Source organism: Oratosquilla oratoria, chromosome 12, assembly GCF_046742065.1.
Source record: "Oratosquilla oratoria isolate Oo_2021 chromosome 12, ASM4674206v1, whole genome shotgun sequence".
Lineage (NCBI taxonomy): Eukaryota > Metazoa > Arthropoda > Malacostraca > Stomatopoda > Squillidae > Oratosquilla > Oratosquilla oratoria.
Genome location: NC_134788.1, coordinates 23,686,121 through 23,703,393, shown reverse-complemented (window position 1 = coordinate 23,703,393; position 17,273 = coordinate 23,686,121). Strand labels below are relative to the sequence as shown.

The 17,273-nt window shown below is 41.0% G+C and overlaps 1 protein-coding gene across 3 annotated transcripts in view; it reads right to left on the bottom strand.

The window, feature by feature from the left end:
• The window catches only part of LOC143031106 (uncharacterized), a 29,796-nt gene extending 16,007 nt beyond the window's left edge, over positions 1 to 13,789 (bottom strand). Inside the window, exons 1-4 of one of the 3 annotated variants that reach the window (XM_076194539.1) lie at positions 13,593 to 13,789; positions 7,311 to 7,412; positions 6,661 to 6,846; positions 833 to 1,028 (exon numbers count right to left, since the gene is read on the bottom strand). In XM_076194539.1, the coding sequence (XP_076050654.1) occupies positions 833 to 1,028; positions 6,661 to 6,846; positions 7,311 to 7,391 (463 nt within the window). In that variant the 5' untranslated portion in view covers positions 7,392 to 7,412; positions 13,593 to 13,789. Of the gene's footprint in view, positions 1 to 832; positions 1,029 to 6,660; positions 6,847 to 7,310; positions 7,413 to 9,848; positions 10,280 to 13,592 lie in introns of those variants that run through there. The other 2 variants (XM_076194538.1, XM_076194537.1) reach the window with 2 other exon arrangements.
• Positions 13,790 to 17,273: the final 3,484 nt, after the last annotated feature.

Below are 17,273 nucleotides of genomic sequence, written 5' to 3'. Positions count from 1 at the left end.
ATGGATTATTCACATCAACGGACACTGTTACCTCCCCTTTTAGTCCGTTAATGAGAGTAGTGTTATAGTGTAGGACTAACATGAACTTGTGGCATAGTGTATAGGACTAAGAACTAGTGCAAGGACGGAACGCTGCGTGCCCGACCCCCAGGCGCTCCCCACTACAAGAACCCCATTCATAGTTACAACAAAGCTTCCTTTATGCATGTGTGCTTACAGCACCTAGCACCTTCGCCCATGGGCAGTTGCTCTGTAGACCTCTTGGGTACTTGACGTGCCTCCTCTGTACGCATAACATACCGATTAATAAACCCACTAACTGTACCACCTGTTTCACTGTTGCCCCTTGCAACATGCTTGCAAAGAGTTGTGAAGCTGCTTTGCTGTGGCATTGCTTGTGACCCAGGGCAGCGACCAGGATACAGGGTTGACCCGTCATCCATGAGGACCTAAGACGAGAGGGAGGAAGGGGTGGTGGATGGGAGTGGAATGGGCGGAAGTGGGAACACACCTTTTGACTAGGCTACCTTCCTCATAAGTGGGAAAAAGCTCTTGCTATATAGACTAAGCCTCTTAACCACTTCAGTATGACTCAAATTCTCGCACGCATCATTGGCTGCCATATGTAATTTGCATCACACTACTTGATTTATAAAGTCTGCTCTATTACTTGTTCTCTTATACTCTGAGTAATGATGAATACAGAAAACACGATTAAAAAAAAAAAAAAAAAAAAAAAAAAAGTGCTGATATCTTCGTCTACCCCCTCACACCTCATGACGACGCTTACGTTGGTGTCATCACACCAAAGTGGTTGATAAACTCTACTCACCTCTTTTCCTTTTCATGGACTGCTGAACATTTTTATTGGTTTCTTGGGGCACCAAAACTGGTCTTTTGTTTAGGAGCGTTCCTGCTCCCGTTCCAGTTCTTGGCGTATCGTCAGGCACAGCTAAACCCTTTACTTGCAACCCTTCAGCAGTGCGTAGAAGAGCAGCCAGCTCACTCTGTGGCACGTTCACTTCTCCCTGTGAAAAAAATAAATAAAATAAAAATAAAATAAAATAAAATACATAAAAAATAACTATCAAACCATGACGAATGCAGGTACAGACGCTCCTCTACTTACATTCATTCGTTTTACGTTTTTTCGATTTTATGTTTGAACTGACTGTAAAAAAAATTGTAAAAAGTGAATTTTTTAGTTTAGCGTGCTCTCCGTAGTTCAAACGATACTTACGCATGACGCTGCGTCCATTGTTTACATGGCACAAACAACAGACTGAACGTGCCTTGCCTCCTCCTCCACCATCTCAATTTATGTTGCTTGAATTTAATTTATTTGAAATTAATGTTATTATTTTACAATGTTATGTGTATAATTAATGATTTAGGGGTGCTTTATAAGATACAGTAATATAATTTACGGATGTATAGTACAGTAACAACTTACATTCATTTTCAACTTACGTTCGGCCGTTCGGAACGTAACTAAAACGTAAGTTGACGAGCGTCTGTATAATCAACACTGCTGTGCTACTTGATAGGTGCCAGAGCTGAGAGCATGTTCAGTATTTAGTTTTGGGATAATTTGCAATTCACTTTTGTTTTCATATTCACAAGAGGTCACAAAAGCTATCTTAAGATAAAACTCCTTTGTATATATATATATATAATGTACATAAATAATGTAAATATCATTTTCTGTACAAGATGACATGTTATTTCTATTTAGCAGCATACAGAAAGTGCTGGGGCAGAGTTTCGGTGAGCTCCAGCAGTAATGCACAGAACATACATCACCAAAATTATTAATTTAGTAATCTTACATGAAATATTTGGTTTGATTCTGCTGGCAAGCCAAACCCCTAAGAATGGCTGAAACTGGTTAAATTATTTTTCTTTTATCAGTTAACTTGGAGTAATTAGTAATGAGAGAAAAAAAAAAAAAAAAAAAGAGAGACCGATGACAGGTGCCTGCAAGATGGAGACCTGAGAGATTCATTTCATAATTATCAATCTCCAAAACCCGGCAACACCTTCATCTCTACAGTAGTGGCCAAGGCCCCGACAAGGGCAGGGGCAGGGAGGGGGGGAATGCCCTGGGGCAGCACGTTTTGGTGAAAAGAAGGTAAAGCAAACCCCCCCTAATGTACTTTTAATGCATGATTAACCACTACAATCAATAAGTAATGAGAAAATGTCAGGAGAGACATTATCTATTTTCATAAGCTTACAAAACTGTCTCCTTCAAAATAATTGCCTCTTGCATCTACACACTTCTGCATGCGTCTCTCCCAATCCTGGAAGAGCTCCTCAAATTCCTTTTTCAGTAGTCCTTTCAGGTAACTTTCCAACGCCTCTTTCAGTTCCTCTGTTGACTGGAATCCGGTTCCCCTGAGGCTGTCTTTCATGTGTGGGAACAGAAAGAAGTCGCAAGGTGGTAGGTCAGGGGTGTAGGGTGGGTGTTGTACCACTTTCATTCTCCTGTTGGCCATCCAGGTGGTCACCAGCGTTGACTTGTGGCATGGGGCATTGTCCTGGTGGAACCACCACTGACCACTCCTCCACTGCTGAGGCCTCTGCTTCCTCATCTTCTCCCTGAACCTTTTCATAAAAGTAAATAATATTCCTTATTGACGGTTTGACCCTGAGGAACCCATTCAATGTGAATGAGCCCCTGGGAATCAAAGAAAGGAATGACCATGGCCTTCTCTTGCGACCTGCTCATCTCATCCTTTTTGGGTATGGGGGAGGTTGTGTGCTTCCACTGAGCACTCTGATGTTTGCTCTCAGGGTTGTATGTGAACACCCAACTCTTGTCGCAAGTCACTACCTTTTTCAGAAAACCTGAATCAGCCTCTATCATTTCGAGAATGTCGGTGCAACATTCTACACGAAACTGCCTCAGGTCATTGGAGAGGATCTTTGGCACGAACTTGGCACAGACTTTGTGGAGCTTCAGATCTTCGGTCAGAACTGTCTCTACTGTGCCAATACTAATACCAACAGCTTCAGATATCATCCTCACAGATATTCGACGGTCTTGCATCACTAACCTTTGCACTTCCTCCTTGCATACACTTTTCGGTGCTCCACATCTGGGTTTATCCTCAGCCTGATCATTTCCTTCAGAAAATCTGTTAAACCACCGATAGAAACTTGCTTGGCTTATCTGTTCATCCCCATAGGCCTCCTTTAACATTACATAAGCTTCTTGTTAGGTTTTCTTAAGTTTAACACAAAATTTGATGGCGCAACGTTGCTCCATGTTTCCCTGTATCTTGACAAGTGTTCACAGATCGGCAAACCGAATCAGACTGGTTACACCATGTTCACTACTGCACTCAGACCTACAAATATAGAAAGTTGCCAGTTAGTTATTTTATAGAATATATGTATGTGTACCATGAGGTAGTATTTTGATCAAATCATATTTAATGTCTCGCCTGACATTTTCTCATTACTTATTGAACATATGAGTAAAAGCAGCAACGACTGCAACAGTACTGTAGGAGAGAGGCCAAACGCAGAGTATGGGATCCAATGTATTTAACGTTTTGCCCAGCAGGGCTTCTTTATTTCTGAAGAAGCCCTGCTGGGCGAAACGTTAAATATATTGGATCCCATACTCTGCATTTGGCCTCTCTTCTACACTTATTGAACATACCTTGTATTTATCATGAGTTGTGTGTATGAATGATGTGTGTTTAAACGTTGTTTTGTGGATGTATGTTACATGTGATTCGTGCTAATGACCATCAGATGTGGATGGTGGTGGTAGTGGTGGTGGGGGGCAGCACTTACCCATGTCGGGGCCCTGGTAGTGGCTCACAGCCTATATTTTTTCCCCATTTCTTTCTTTCCTTCCTCAGGAGAAATCTGCGTAAGGACTCCTGAGGACTGTTGCCATGGCGCCACTGCATATTTCCAGTCAGCGACATTTGGTGACAATTACTATCACAACAAGAAATACCGGAAACTTAATGGTTACTTTGCACATTTGCAAAAAAGCCAGAATTTTTTTTTTTTTCCAGTTGTCAATGATAATAATTGTTGCCTTGAGTATCACTTGCAGCCCCATAGTGGTTGACAAGAGTTGCTGGATACTCCCATAAATCTCACGTGTGAAAACACTGGACTGCTTTTTGTGTTGTATTAGTTAGGGACAGCTTCTATGTCACCACCTTGCAGTAACAGGAGGAGAGGAACAGAAGTTAACTTTCTATATACAAAGAGGTTTCTTTCCCTTTATAAGGAAGGTAGCCAAGGCATGCAGCCACTCACTCACTGGTCCATTAACACACTAAAAGACAACACATTGCTGCATGCCAGACCCCCTGATATACATCCCTCTGAATCCTCTCTTCCATGAAAGGACAGGGTCCACCTGGCCAGACTGCGATGCAGCCACCACCCAGCCTTTCTAAGCTACCAGAAGAGACTGGATGACTACATTGTGGACAAATGCCCAGGATGTAACACCACCCTATACTATTCAACACACAACGGAAGACTGCATTACACACAATCACACATGCAAACAATACAACATATACTCTATATAGGATTTGTGGGAAAACCCTGTTCTGGCCGTGGCATTCCTTGGGGAGATGGGACTGCTCGGACAGACAGTCTAGGGGATGATGACAACAACAACAACAAATATCAAGTAAGTACAGAAAGAGGAGCAGAGGTGATGAAAGAGTGCTCCAGTGAGTTCTAGCAGCACTGCACACTTACGAGTGATGGAAAAAGAATGACAGAAGTTAAGTGACCATGAAAGAGATGGATCAGGATTTATTCAGTATAAAAGGGACTGGAGAGAACTGACTGGTGGAGTGAGGAATTGGAATGAATACAAAAGGAGTAAATAAGAAAACGTGACTTACGGCTGGCCAGTAAAACGGAGGAGAGAAGAGTTCACGAAGTGTAAGAATGAAACAAGACAGAAGGTGTTTCTATGCAAGCATGCAAGGAATGTGGAATACCTAAGAACTTTAAATTGTCGATCAATCAATTGCTGCCACAAGTTTTACATACAGAAGAACCTAGAGCTCCACAATGGCTGGAGACAGTACTCAGATCCTTCCAAAGATCCCTCAGGGAAGAAACTCTGAACTGTTGCATCAATGTGGGACTGCACGTTACCGGCTAAAAGTTGTAGGGTGAGATGAGCAGGGTATGGAGTACAGCTGAAGATGATAGAGAGATTTTGTACCCGGTCTGGAGAACAAGTGGCAACCCCTTAGGGTTGTAGCTCCTTGTGGAAACAGGGCCCCGACAAGGGAGGGGCAGGGGTCAGGGGCAATGTCCCGGGACGGCACGTTTTGGGGAGGGGGTGGCACTTTAGGTGAAAAGAAGGTAAAGCAAATTTCCCCTAATGTACTTTTAGTGCATGATTTATTTATTATGAGTTGTGTGTATGAATGATGTGTGTATAAACGTTTTGTGGATGAATGTTACATGTGAATCGTGCTGTAAGTGACCATCAGATGTGGAAGGTGGTGATGGTAGTTGTGTGTGTGGGGCACTTTTTGACTTGCCTGGGGGAAGCACTTACAAAGGCGGAGCATGCCGACAGGAGACCTTTTGGTCCATATCCAGGTCAGATGAAAAAAAAAAAAAAAAAAAAAAAAAAAAAAAAAAAAAAAAAAAAAAATAAATAAATAAATAAATAAAAAATAAAAACTATAATAATGTAAATAACAAACCCATGTTGGGCCCTGCATGGAAGTGAGGGGATTGATGTGTGTTGAAAATGGTCAGTTTTGCTGTCTATCTTGCAGGACTATCACATAGAGATACCCATTACTCGTTCCACTTTAAATTGTATTTATATGAAGTGTTATCAGATGTTATGGATGGATATGAAGGAAAAGTGGGGGAAATGGATGTTTTTGAGAGCATATGGCCGCCCAGGTGGTGCAAACAAAACAAGCGAGGAGGCGAGAGAAGCATACCTAAATGATTTGACAAAATGTGCAGAGTTTTAGAAGAACTATGAATGTATTGGTATTGGGGAATCTAAATGCTATACTAAGAGATACGTCACACTGCTTTGTAGGTGATAGTATATACATTCATACATATACCAAAGGCTTTTCCCCCCCTTACAAGGGAGGTAGCCAAAAAACAATGGCATAATTTAAACCACTCCCACCCATTCCATCCCTAACATACTTCACTCCCCTCCACCCTCTTATCTTGGCACCTCCTGGATGATGGGTCATCCCTGCATCTCACCCACTGCCCTGGGTCAGAAGCAGTGTTGCAAAACACAGCAAGGCTGCTTCATTGAATTGGCGACCCCTGCCCCCTTGTCCATCCCCTCATGCAGAAAAGGAGAAGACTGGGAGAAATTCCTTCGGGCTGTGTCAACTTATTCCTCAAACATCCTCCCTCACCCCCCCATTCCCCTTCCATGCATCATCTATACACAACCATTCTCCATTCACCCCTATCTTCTGTCCTCTCCCATCCTTCCTCAATAGACATTCCCCTCTTTCTCAATGCCCCTTTTACCCCATCTCATCTCATCCTAGGTCGACCCCTCATGTTCACTCCTTCCACACCGCTTTTACTAGTCTTTCGTCACTCATTCTTTCAATGTGTCCAAGCCAAAGCACAGCATATAAAAAGAAACAAGTATATACTCACTTTGTACATAAAATCGAGGAGGGCTTCCAGATCCTTGGCTGCCACATCTTTGAGGTAGACAATTGGGTGTTTGCACGGATTCTTCTGGAACATTTCCTTGAAGTATTCGCTGCAGGTGGAGAGTACAAACTTGTGGGCTGCATACAGTTTTCCACTACATGCCAAAGACACATCCACATATGCTTCCTAGAAAAGGAAAGGTTTACGTCACATTCTTGTCGCATTACCCGAGCCACACAAACCCATGACGAGAAGTATCAAAACCTGAGGAGCTGATGCTATTTCTAGACCAGGCCCCAAATTTCTACCAACTTTAACTGAATTTCCTCTCCCTTTTCACATCAGGAGAGCTCACAGTGAGTGACTGCATCATTACAGAAACAGTTCAACTCGGATAATAGTCCAAAGTTACTTCTAATATGCCACAAACTTCTAGTCAACAAAACTCAATGCAGCAATTATTATTATTACCACCTGAGACTTATTATTATTACCACCTGAGACAAAATTGCCCATCTCATCCTAGTGGCCTATATTTGCAAATCTTTATTATGAAAACCAAAAATCTTAAATGAGGGGAAGCCACCGATTTAGAGAACTACTTTATGCCCCAACTACATTCCAACAATCATTATTATTATTACAATTACCTGTTCCCGCAGCAGATTGAGAATCTTGGTGAAAACGGTGTTGTGGTTATTCCACTTAAGTGCCAAGTAACCTTCCTCCATACTGCCACTGAAAAGAAGAATCTGTATTACGTTTTTAATCTACATTGTTCTATTGTTGAAACTTAATCACATTAAGTGTACTTTATTTACAGTTTTCTGAAGACTCAAGACTATCTGCCATTAAAAAGAACTTTTATTACATTTTTAATCTACATTGCTCTATCATTGAAACTTTTGAAACTTAATCACATCGAGTCATTATTCAGAATTTTCTGAAGACTTAAGATTATCTTGAAGTGGAAAAATTACTTTATATCATCTAAAAACAAAGGGTGAATTGTATGCATGTTGAGTTGCATGTGATGACATTTTGAGTTTTTTTTTGCCATGTTATACTGGTTTTGTGCTCAGTCCTATTTTTGGCTCTCTCACAATGTGATGTACATTGTCAACTGCCTTACTTAGGTTTTAGACACCAATGGCCTTCTTGTTCCAGAGGCAAACTGGTTATCCACCAAAGTGTATGTGTATGATTCACCATGGTCTTGGATCACATGTTCAATTTTTTATTCATAGCTGTTACCTTCCCAGGATAAGACTCAAGGCTCATATATTCAGGGACCTCACATGGGGGAGAGGCCAGGGGGGGGGGCATATACCCTGGGGCGGGAACTCTGGACATGCCACCCACAAGGCTGACAATTATATATATATATATATATATATATAAAATCAAAGGAGCCCTGAATATTTTACCGTAATATACGAATTTTATGTTAGAATCAACAGAATATCCTTTTCCTTTCTGCAATAGGGACATGAAATGCAAATTTTAAAATCAGTTTGATTATTTCGCAAGCCAATAGCTAAAAGAGGCTGTAAGGGATTGTGGAGATGGGAAGAAGTGATGGGGGAAGGGGGGTGAGGGTGCCGTTACGGAGAACTTTGCCCTGGGAGGCGGTACTTAAGCATGTAAGAGCTCTGCATATCTTGCCTGATCTATAGATATTACTGTTTCTGTGGAAGACAGATCCTGACTGCTTTCACCACACAGTTCCATGAGGATGGAGGTTGTTTTAGATAAAAAGTAGTAGTAGTAGTAGTGTGCGAGTGATTCACCATGATCTTGGATCATATGTTGGACTTATGACTGACAGCTATTACCCTCACAAATGAGAGCTCTGAGCTCACATGGCCCTATCTATGGGTAATGCTGTGACCTTATACAAACAGACATACAACTACTTGCCCACCTGAGTTGGAGTACCAGCTGTATGTGTGTGTACACGTGTGTTTCAATTTGTTGTAGCCTCGGGTTTTACTAAGTGGAAAACCTGCAGCCCCACAGTCGCTGGCTATGGCCCTTGGAACCTCCCACGGAATTTACTGGGAAACTCTGGAATGTTTTCTGTATTGCATCAGTGTGGTACTGTTTCTGTGTCACTGGCTGATAGTTGTAGGGACAGGGAAGCAGAGCCCTTACGTGCCGCCTAATTGCCGTCCCGGGGCAAAATTCTCAGTAATGCCCCCCCCCCCTCATAAAAACTTCCCATTTCCACCATTCCTTACTGCCTATTATAGTTACTGGCTTGTGAAATAATCAAACAGATTAAAAAAAAATTATTTAATGTCCCTACTACAAAAAGGATAAGGGAAAAATATTTCGCCTTCTGTTGATCCTGACGCAAAATTTGTATATTGCAACAAAATAGTCTAGGCTCCTTTGACCTATTTTTTTATCATAATTATTTTGTCAGCCTTGTAGGCGGCATGTTCAGACTAGAATTGCCGCCCCAGGGTATATGCATCCCCCTGCCCCAATGTGAGGGTCCTGCAGGAGAGAAATTGCTGGTTGTCACCTCTCCATGTATGAAAGTGTCTAAGAAATGAAGATGATGTTGATAACAGAGATTTTGAGCCCAGGTATTGGGGTTTACATGTTTCGAAAATGAACAGCTTCGCTGTCCATGTTCCAGAACCACCTTTATAATTGCATTTCCCTAATTGTAAATATGAATTATAAATCTTATTAAATATGATTTATATATAATAAAATATCCATACAAGAAAGAATTATACTTGTGATTCTATCCCTTTTTCTCCATCATATCTAGCTTTGAAATTGTATACAGATTCAAATTGGGATATATTTGCTTCAAGGATGTTAATTGGCAAAGCAGGTTAGTGTCACTACTTGGATCAGGAGTATAGAAGAGTTCAAAGATGCTAGGTGGAATGAGTTCATAGTAAAAAGTATACTACATTAAAGTCAGTTTCAATAAATTCTCCTGTAATTAAATACTATCCTTGCCATCTATGAGAAAGGAAGTTCATAGTATTAAACTGAATTGTATATTAGCCTCTAAACTACTGCAGGAGGTAATAAATTTGTATGGATAGCTGTATTTCTCAAAATTCTTTATTTTCTATTTCTATTATATTTCTCAAATTATTCATACAACCTCGAGTCTCTTTCATCCTTTTAATGTCATGAACAGTACTATCAAGGTCCCTTACCTCTTCCGATAATGGTAGATATTTTTCATTCTACCTGCAAGAAGCCAGTGATGGCAGATACACGTGAGGTGGCCTTACGACAAGCACACCTGAGATCATAATCTTTTTGCTCCTTATCTTCAAACCCCAAGGGGCTAGCACCCCATCTTTGAACAAGGCACAATGTCTCTAACAATTTCGACAACATTTCCTCCATCTTTAAACAGGAGAGGTAACAAACAGCAACTACTACTTTCTTTCATCTGGGATACAGAGTTCCATACAGATACATTGCAGACACCAGCCAAGACAATATTTCTTGTTATGCAAATGTAGCTTTGAAGAGCATTTGGTATAGAAAATACTACTACTGTCCCATCTGTTGTGGGGTTGAAGGTTTTCAATCAACTTAGACAACCGATTGGCTACGAACCAATTATTGCTCTTTCTATTTTCTTAATTTTGTTCGTATCTTTCACCTTATGGATAGACCACATCACGGTCGTATATTCCAACCTATAGCAGATCAAGCGTTCAATTGTTAATATTTCCCCATCGTGTTCATGTTATGGAAACCTAATTCTTCATTATGATTATGAATTTAAATTTCATTCAGTTTTGTTGTTTGGGAATTATGTCAATAACTGTAATAAATGTATCATGAATTAACAGTGGAAATGCATAACTGAAATAAAACTTAGAAGAAAATTGAAAAAAATGTGTTGGGAGGGGAGCGGAGAATGAGTAAACTTACTATCGCAAATTGATAGCTTAAGCCCTTTGAAACCACCAATCCAGGCATATCGATGCGGCACTTGTATTTTCCAATTGTTTGTATTCATGGAAAATAATCTTACTGAGACAGAGAGAGAATATCATGATTCAAAATATCGGCATCGTGGAGTATGTGGCCGAAAGGGGGGAATGAGTGAAATGTTGAGTCTAATATTTTATTTTCTAACGTTTGCGCTGAATTTTACGAATTACACCTTCACTGCAGCTGCCTACGTGTGATTTCATTTAGATGAAGAAAAACAAAAGTCGTAGGAAATGTTAATCGCTAAGAGTATGCATAAACCTAAGTCATGTCCGAGCATACAAACACAATGGACATGCTTACAACCCAACTGTCCAACATACCCTTGCTGGTCGCGTCACCCAAAAGTGGGAAGGGGAAGAAAAGGGTTGCGAAAAAAGGTGGGGGGGGGGGGTTCAGGAGGGAAGGGGGACCATAGGGGCTATATCCTTACCGAAATAAAATAATTTTGTCATGTCAACTAAGGTGAATTTGCTGTGTGCGTCGTCTGGAAAAGGCATCTGCCAAATCCGACAGAATGCAATTCACAAATAAAGTATTTACTACCAACAGCCACGCACATAAGACTTTTAATATAAGGTCTATGAGTACATATCGGAAACATGTGGCAGTTAGACTGGAGGGATGGGGGAAGGAGGGAATGGGTAGGCATGGGGGGAGGGTGGTCGGAATTGGGGGTAGGTAGGGGACGGGGGTGGGGGTGGAAAAGTCGTGGTCAAGTTTTGAACCAGAATATTTCTTTCTATGCAAATGTGGCTTTGTAGAGCATTTGGTACATTTGCTATTAAAAGGAGAGAAAATGTTTTCTGTGGGGTGAATATAGAACACACTTGAATAACCAGCATTTGAATTTACAATTGCATAATAAACTCCATTAATGTAGTAGTTGTTGTGGAATATACGATATGTTTTTCTGTTACAGCACTACAGTTAATACTGCAGAAAATATATAAAATAATCATTAAAAGTTGCATTTCTACAACAAAATCCTTCATTGTACTGTTCATTAGTGAATATATATTTTTTCTATGAAAATAGATATAAGGAGAATGCTGTATAGAAAACATACAAAATACTCAACAATGAAATATTTGCATAATGGAATCCTTACTTCTCTCCCACTCCACCGACGTCACACGGGCGGGAAAGATTTCGCCATCAATAAGGCGACGTGCTGTTAATAATTTCTTCGTTAACACATTTTTTCACTCATTAGAGGAAACGAACATGGGTCTGAACGAGTTCTCGATCGACCGGGACCTCTTGTAAGTCATAATCATCACCATAACTTTGATGTCCTTCAGCAGAAATAGATGTATTTAAGTCGTCACCGTGTTGTTGTTGTTGTTGTGTCAGCGAAAGGAGGAAGGAAGGAAGGGGAAGTGGTAAATAATAAAGATGAAAACGGAGGGAAAAAGGTCCAAGGAAAGAGAGAGAGAGAGAGAAGACAAAGCGTAGAATAAAGAGGAAGAAAAACATAGAAAAAGAGGCAATTACTTCAAGAGAAAAGAGGAAGAAGAAGGAAGAGGAGAGCAACGGTCTGAAGAAGGACGTCGGAGGAGGAGGAGGGTGAGGATGTGGGGAAAGGCAAGCATGTGGAGGAAGAAGATATGGAGGATATGAAAAACGGAGGGGGAGAGGACAAGGAGGGCGAGATGAGGTAGAAAACGTGGAAGAGTGGGAGATGGTGAGGGAGGAGGAGGAGGAGGAAGAGGGCGAAGAGATAGTTGAGGGCAAGGAGGAGGAGGAGGACGTGGGGGGCCAACGGCGACGAGGAGGTGAAGGACGAGGAGGAGGGAGAAAAGGACGATGGCGCGGGAGGAGGAGGAGGAGCAAAGGCGACGAGGAGGCGAGGAAGTGGAGGGGTGGAGGAGGAGGAGGAGACAGTATGGAAGTTATATGAAAAACGAGAGAGAGAGAGTCCTAACAACATTAGCCGCCGCCATGGTCACTGATGCTGCAGATCTTATGCGTTTGCAGTTGAGGAGGACGAAGAAGAAATAATAATAATAATGAGACCAGAACGACTGAGCGAAGTGGGAGAAGAAGAAGAAGTTTAAGGAAGAGGTATAAATTGGGCGGCGGGCCCAGGAGGAGGAAGAGGAGGTGGAGGAGGAGGAGGGGGGCGAGTGGGAGTGATGGTCGGTCGCAGGGAGGAGGGATGCAGTGAGAGGAACGACCAGCTGCAAGACCAGAGGACGCGACGGAGGAAGAAGAGGAGGAGGAGGAGGAGGACTGGGGGAGGGGGGAGGCTCCCGCGGCCGATGCGAGCTGCCCGCCGGAGAAAGCGCGGGGACATCTCCTCCTCCTCTCCCTCCAACTCCTCCTCCTTCTCCCCATCACACACACACACACACACGCTGGGGGCTGGGCAGAAGGGGTGGCTGTGCAGGCCTGGACGAGGTAGGTAGGGGAGCGGGTGGGGAGGGAACCTGACGCCGCTGCTGAACCCCCCCTCCCGCCGTCCCACTACGCGTCACATCCTCCCAATCCCCCCGTCCGGCCCTTCCCTCCCTCCCCCCACCTCCGTCGGCGTCGCTACCGCCAGCAGCAGCAGCAGCAGCACGAAGGCGACGAAGAGGATGAGACGGGTGTCTCCCTGGTTTCTGAAAGAATGACACCCTCTCTATGTTCCACGTCCGTACACGACGAAACGACGGTTTTTTTTGGGGACGCCCGCGAAGGAGGGGGAGGAGGAGGAGGAGAAAGGGGCGGGTAGGAGACAAAGGGCGTGCAGGTGTGGCGCATTCCTGCTCGGCTGGCCCACCGTCTGCAGCGAGGGAGCGCGCGCGCCGCCGTCGGCCCGTCTCGTGAAGCCCTCCTCCGCCAGGTCTCACTCTCTTCGGTCCTCCTGGCCAGGGCAGGAGTTCTGCCACAACCACACTCCTTCTGACGATACAGGGGCACCAGGCCCAGGGGCACATGCACTATGAAGGGAAGGAACTTACCTTAGGAGGGAGTAACACGCCGAAAAGTCCGAGGGCGAGGTGTGGCGGCGACGGCGTGCGGCTGAGTGAGACCGCTTTACCACCACCAGCGCCGCCAGCAGACACCAGCCCCTCCCCCTCCCCACCGCACCCTCCGCCCTCCGACGCCCTGATGACGCCCTTGATCAGAGGCCCTTTACACACGCCCGTGGACCCACACACCCGCTCTACACAGTTGCTAATACTGCTAGTTTTCACTTGGATTACACAGGTTTGTTTACATCGTTGCCTCATTGATCATTTCATTACCAGTCGCTTGTTTTCGCAATGTTTCGGACCACGTGCGTCCCGGTTTTCTTTGATGCGCGGCCGGACCCGTTTTCTTTGGTGGGGAGTCTTCGTCATTTCTGTTTTATTGAAATGAAACTTTGATTTCTTTCGTTCTCTCGTCTTGAGTTGTCTTGCTGGTATGGCACAATTTTTATTTGCTGTGAATTGTGAGTTACTAAGAATAATAAAAATTGTTTTTAAATTAGATATGTCTGATTTTGTCAAAACGTTTGAGCTTCTCAACGTTTGAATCTCGCATAGCAATCCTCAACACCTCACCTCCCCATACTCCGTCTTTATCTCATTCTCATCTGTATGTATACATACATAAGTATATCCGTGTACATACACGCACGTACACACACACACACACACGTGTGTACAAACTCAAAAACTGATAATTAAAAAATAATTAAAATTATGTCAACGCATGCATCCTGAAGGAACGCACACACGCACGCACGCACATGTATGCACACACGCACGCACATCTGGACCCATACGCACGCGGATGCATATACAAGAATGTAATTCATTCCTAACAGGTCCTTTTCCCGATTTCGACTACAGTATTATCTGGAGTCATGTTTTTTCCTACCAGGCATGATGGCTATTTTACACTATAGCATGGATGAATAGGTAAATAGATAAATGAATAAATAAATAAACGAATAAGTAAATTGTATCTAAGTAAGTCAACAAACAGTGGGAAAAGACTACGGGAAATATTTCAGTTGACGACAACTCAGTCTACGTTGCACATTTGATAAATAGTAATAAATAAATAAATGAATAAAATAAAATTTATTTCAAAACAGATATTCGCTGCTAGTAATAAATCACGAATTTTATTCCACAACAACAACTTGTAGGAATAAACACAGATTAATTGTTAAGTGAATTATTTGTTTTAATGGGGCGGCTGGTCGTTCTTCACTTGTACTGGATTTACAAACCGTGGTATAGATTGCAGGGATGGACAAACGTTAAAGATTTTAAATACTTACTGGGACCAGTTCTTGAAAATAAGATTTTACGGAGAATTTTAGGACCCGTGTATAACAACCAGAGGCAAGAATGGTGAATAAGACGTAACTAGGAAATTCGAGAAGAAACAAAACAACCCCATATTATTTAATTTCTCCATTGCAGAAATGATAAAGGACAAACATTTCATATTCTATGGATTCTAACGCAAAATTCGTACATTGCGGTAACATATTCAGGGCATTGTCCTGTTTTATCATTATTATCATTACTATTTTATTCACTGGGTTACGCCCTTACGTAGGAGGGCGGGAAAATGTCCCCAACACATTTATTTATATATTTTAGGAGGCCATTAGCCAGGTTGGTAATAGATAGATAAACAAATAAATAAATAAACAAATAAACAATAATAATAATAATAATAATAATAATAATAATAATAATAATTTTTACTTTCTCTGATCATTATATACCAGCGCTAGTTTGCATTTCCGAGGGAAAAAAATCGTCGGTTTTTATCTTATTTTGATCTCAGTTTTTTAAACGTCGACAGACCCGAAAAAAAGCCCTAACGATTTTTTTTCCAAGAAAAAAACGGTTTGGCTTTGCGAGGAAATATCAGTCAGCCAGATATATAATGTATTAGAAAATAATTTGTATTTTTATTCTATGCATAAGAAAAGGGTTGTTTTTATTCTTAAGGTTATGCCATTATTTATTTAGAACGTTTGATTTAAAATGATTGTGAGCTATTATATTCTTATTGTCAGCTTCTTAATTTCATTTCATAATCGTCAAAACTTGCGTTTAGGGTATGTCAGGCGTTAAGTTGGGAAATATAAATTTCTTTATGTGCAATATAATTCAATTGAAATGTGTAAATATGGGTATATAACATCTACATAAATACTCAAGAACAATAAGGTATATTCTTTCATTTCAAATAAGTTTATATCTTCTCTTTGTTAATTACGAAAAAAAGGCAAACCAAACGTCCGGTATCAAGGTGGAGGTAAAATGAGAGAGAGAAGTGGTGAATGGGAGTGGAGTGGGTGGGGATGAAATGCGTGGGAATAGAATCATTCTTATTAATCATCATCATCATCATCATCATCATTATTATTATTATTATTATTATTACTGTTACTATCATTATACTATCGGTAAAAGGTCGACAGGATGACATTAGCAGCATTTAATAAATAAATTTTATATAAAATCTGACAGCATACATCTCATAAACAAGGTAAAGGAACACGTATGGAGTTTATAGAAGATAGAATTTGTATAATTATTATAAAGGAATGAATGTCTTATGTAGTCCGAAGTCGGTTTAAGAAAAATTAAAGGTGTGTGTTCGTATGTGTGTATGAGGAGGATGGGTCGCTAAGAATCCACCCAGAAGTCTGCAAGAAAACTGTCTACGCAGAACGTAGGATCACATTCAACATTTTTATTTATTAAAAGACTTGCTGCCTCTCTATATTTTGTTGTTGTTGTTGTTGTTGTTATCATTATTATTATTATTATTATTATTATTATTATTATTATCATTGATTATTATTATTATTATTATTATTGATTATTATTATTATTATTATTATTATTATTATTATTATTATTACTATTATTATTATCATTATTATTATTTTCTTCATGCTCAACTCATCCACTTCTCGCCTGGGGGATCTTAAAGGCGTTATTACACTGGGTTTCCACGGGCTTCACCAGCGTCGACCGTTGAGAATTCGTTGGAGTTAACACGATTTTAGTTGCAATATTTTTCTTTTTCAAATCTCCAAAGATCAAATTATCTTTCCATCATATATAGCAAAGCAGAATTGTGAACTAGGAGACTGGAAACCCAATCGAATGTTAAGACACATTGTTGAAATGTTCTTAGAGCAGTCTAGATTTCTGTAAGCAAAGTCATATTCTAGTTATTCAAATGAAGGTTGTAGGTAAAATGTCGGAGGAAAACTTGCCCAGTGTGATAACCCTGTCCGTGGTTGGAGATGAGGTAAGAGAAAGAATACAATAATGATAATAATAATAATAATCATAATGATAATAATCATAATAATCATAATGATAATAATAATAATAATAATAATAATAATAATAATAATAATAATAACAATAATAGTAATAATAATAATAACAATAAACCAAACTAATAATCTAAAACAGTTCTTCACATTTTGACGACTCCAGGCCCCCCATGAATTGCCCAATATGGTCCCATACCCTTGACTGTCGACATAACCATCACCATTCTTATCAATTGCCACTATGACTTCCAAAGACGTCAACATCTTGACCTTAAGTCTGGTTTTAACCCATAAAACTCCGATGACAAGATTCTTGTCATTTGGTCAAATA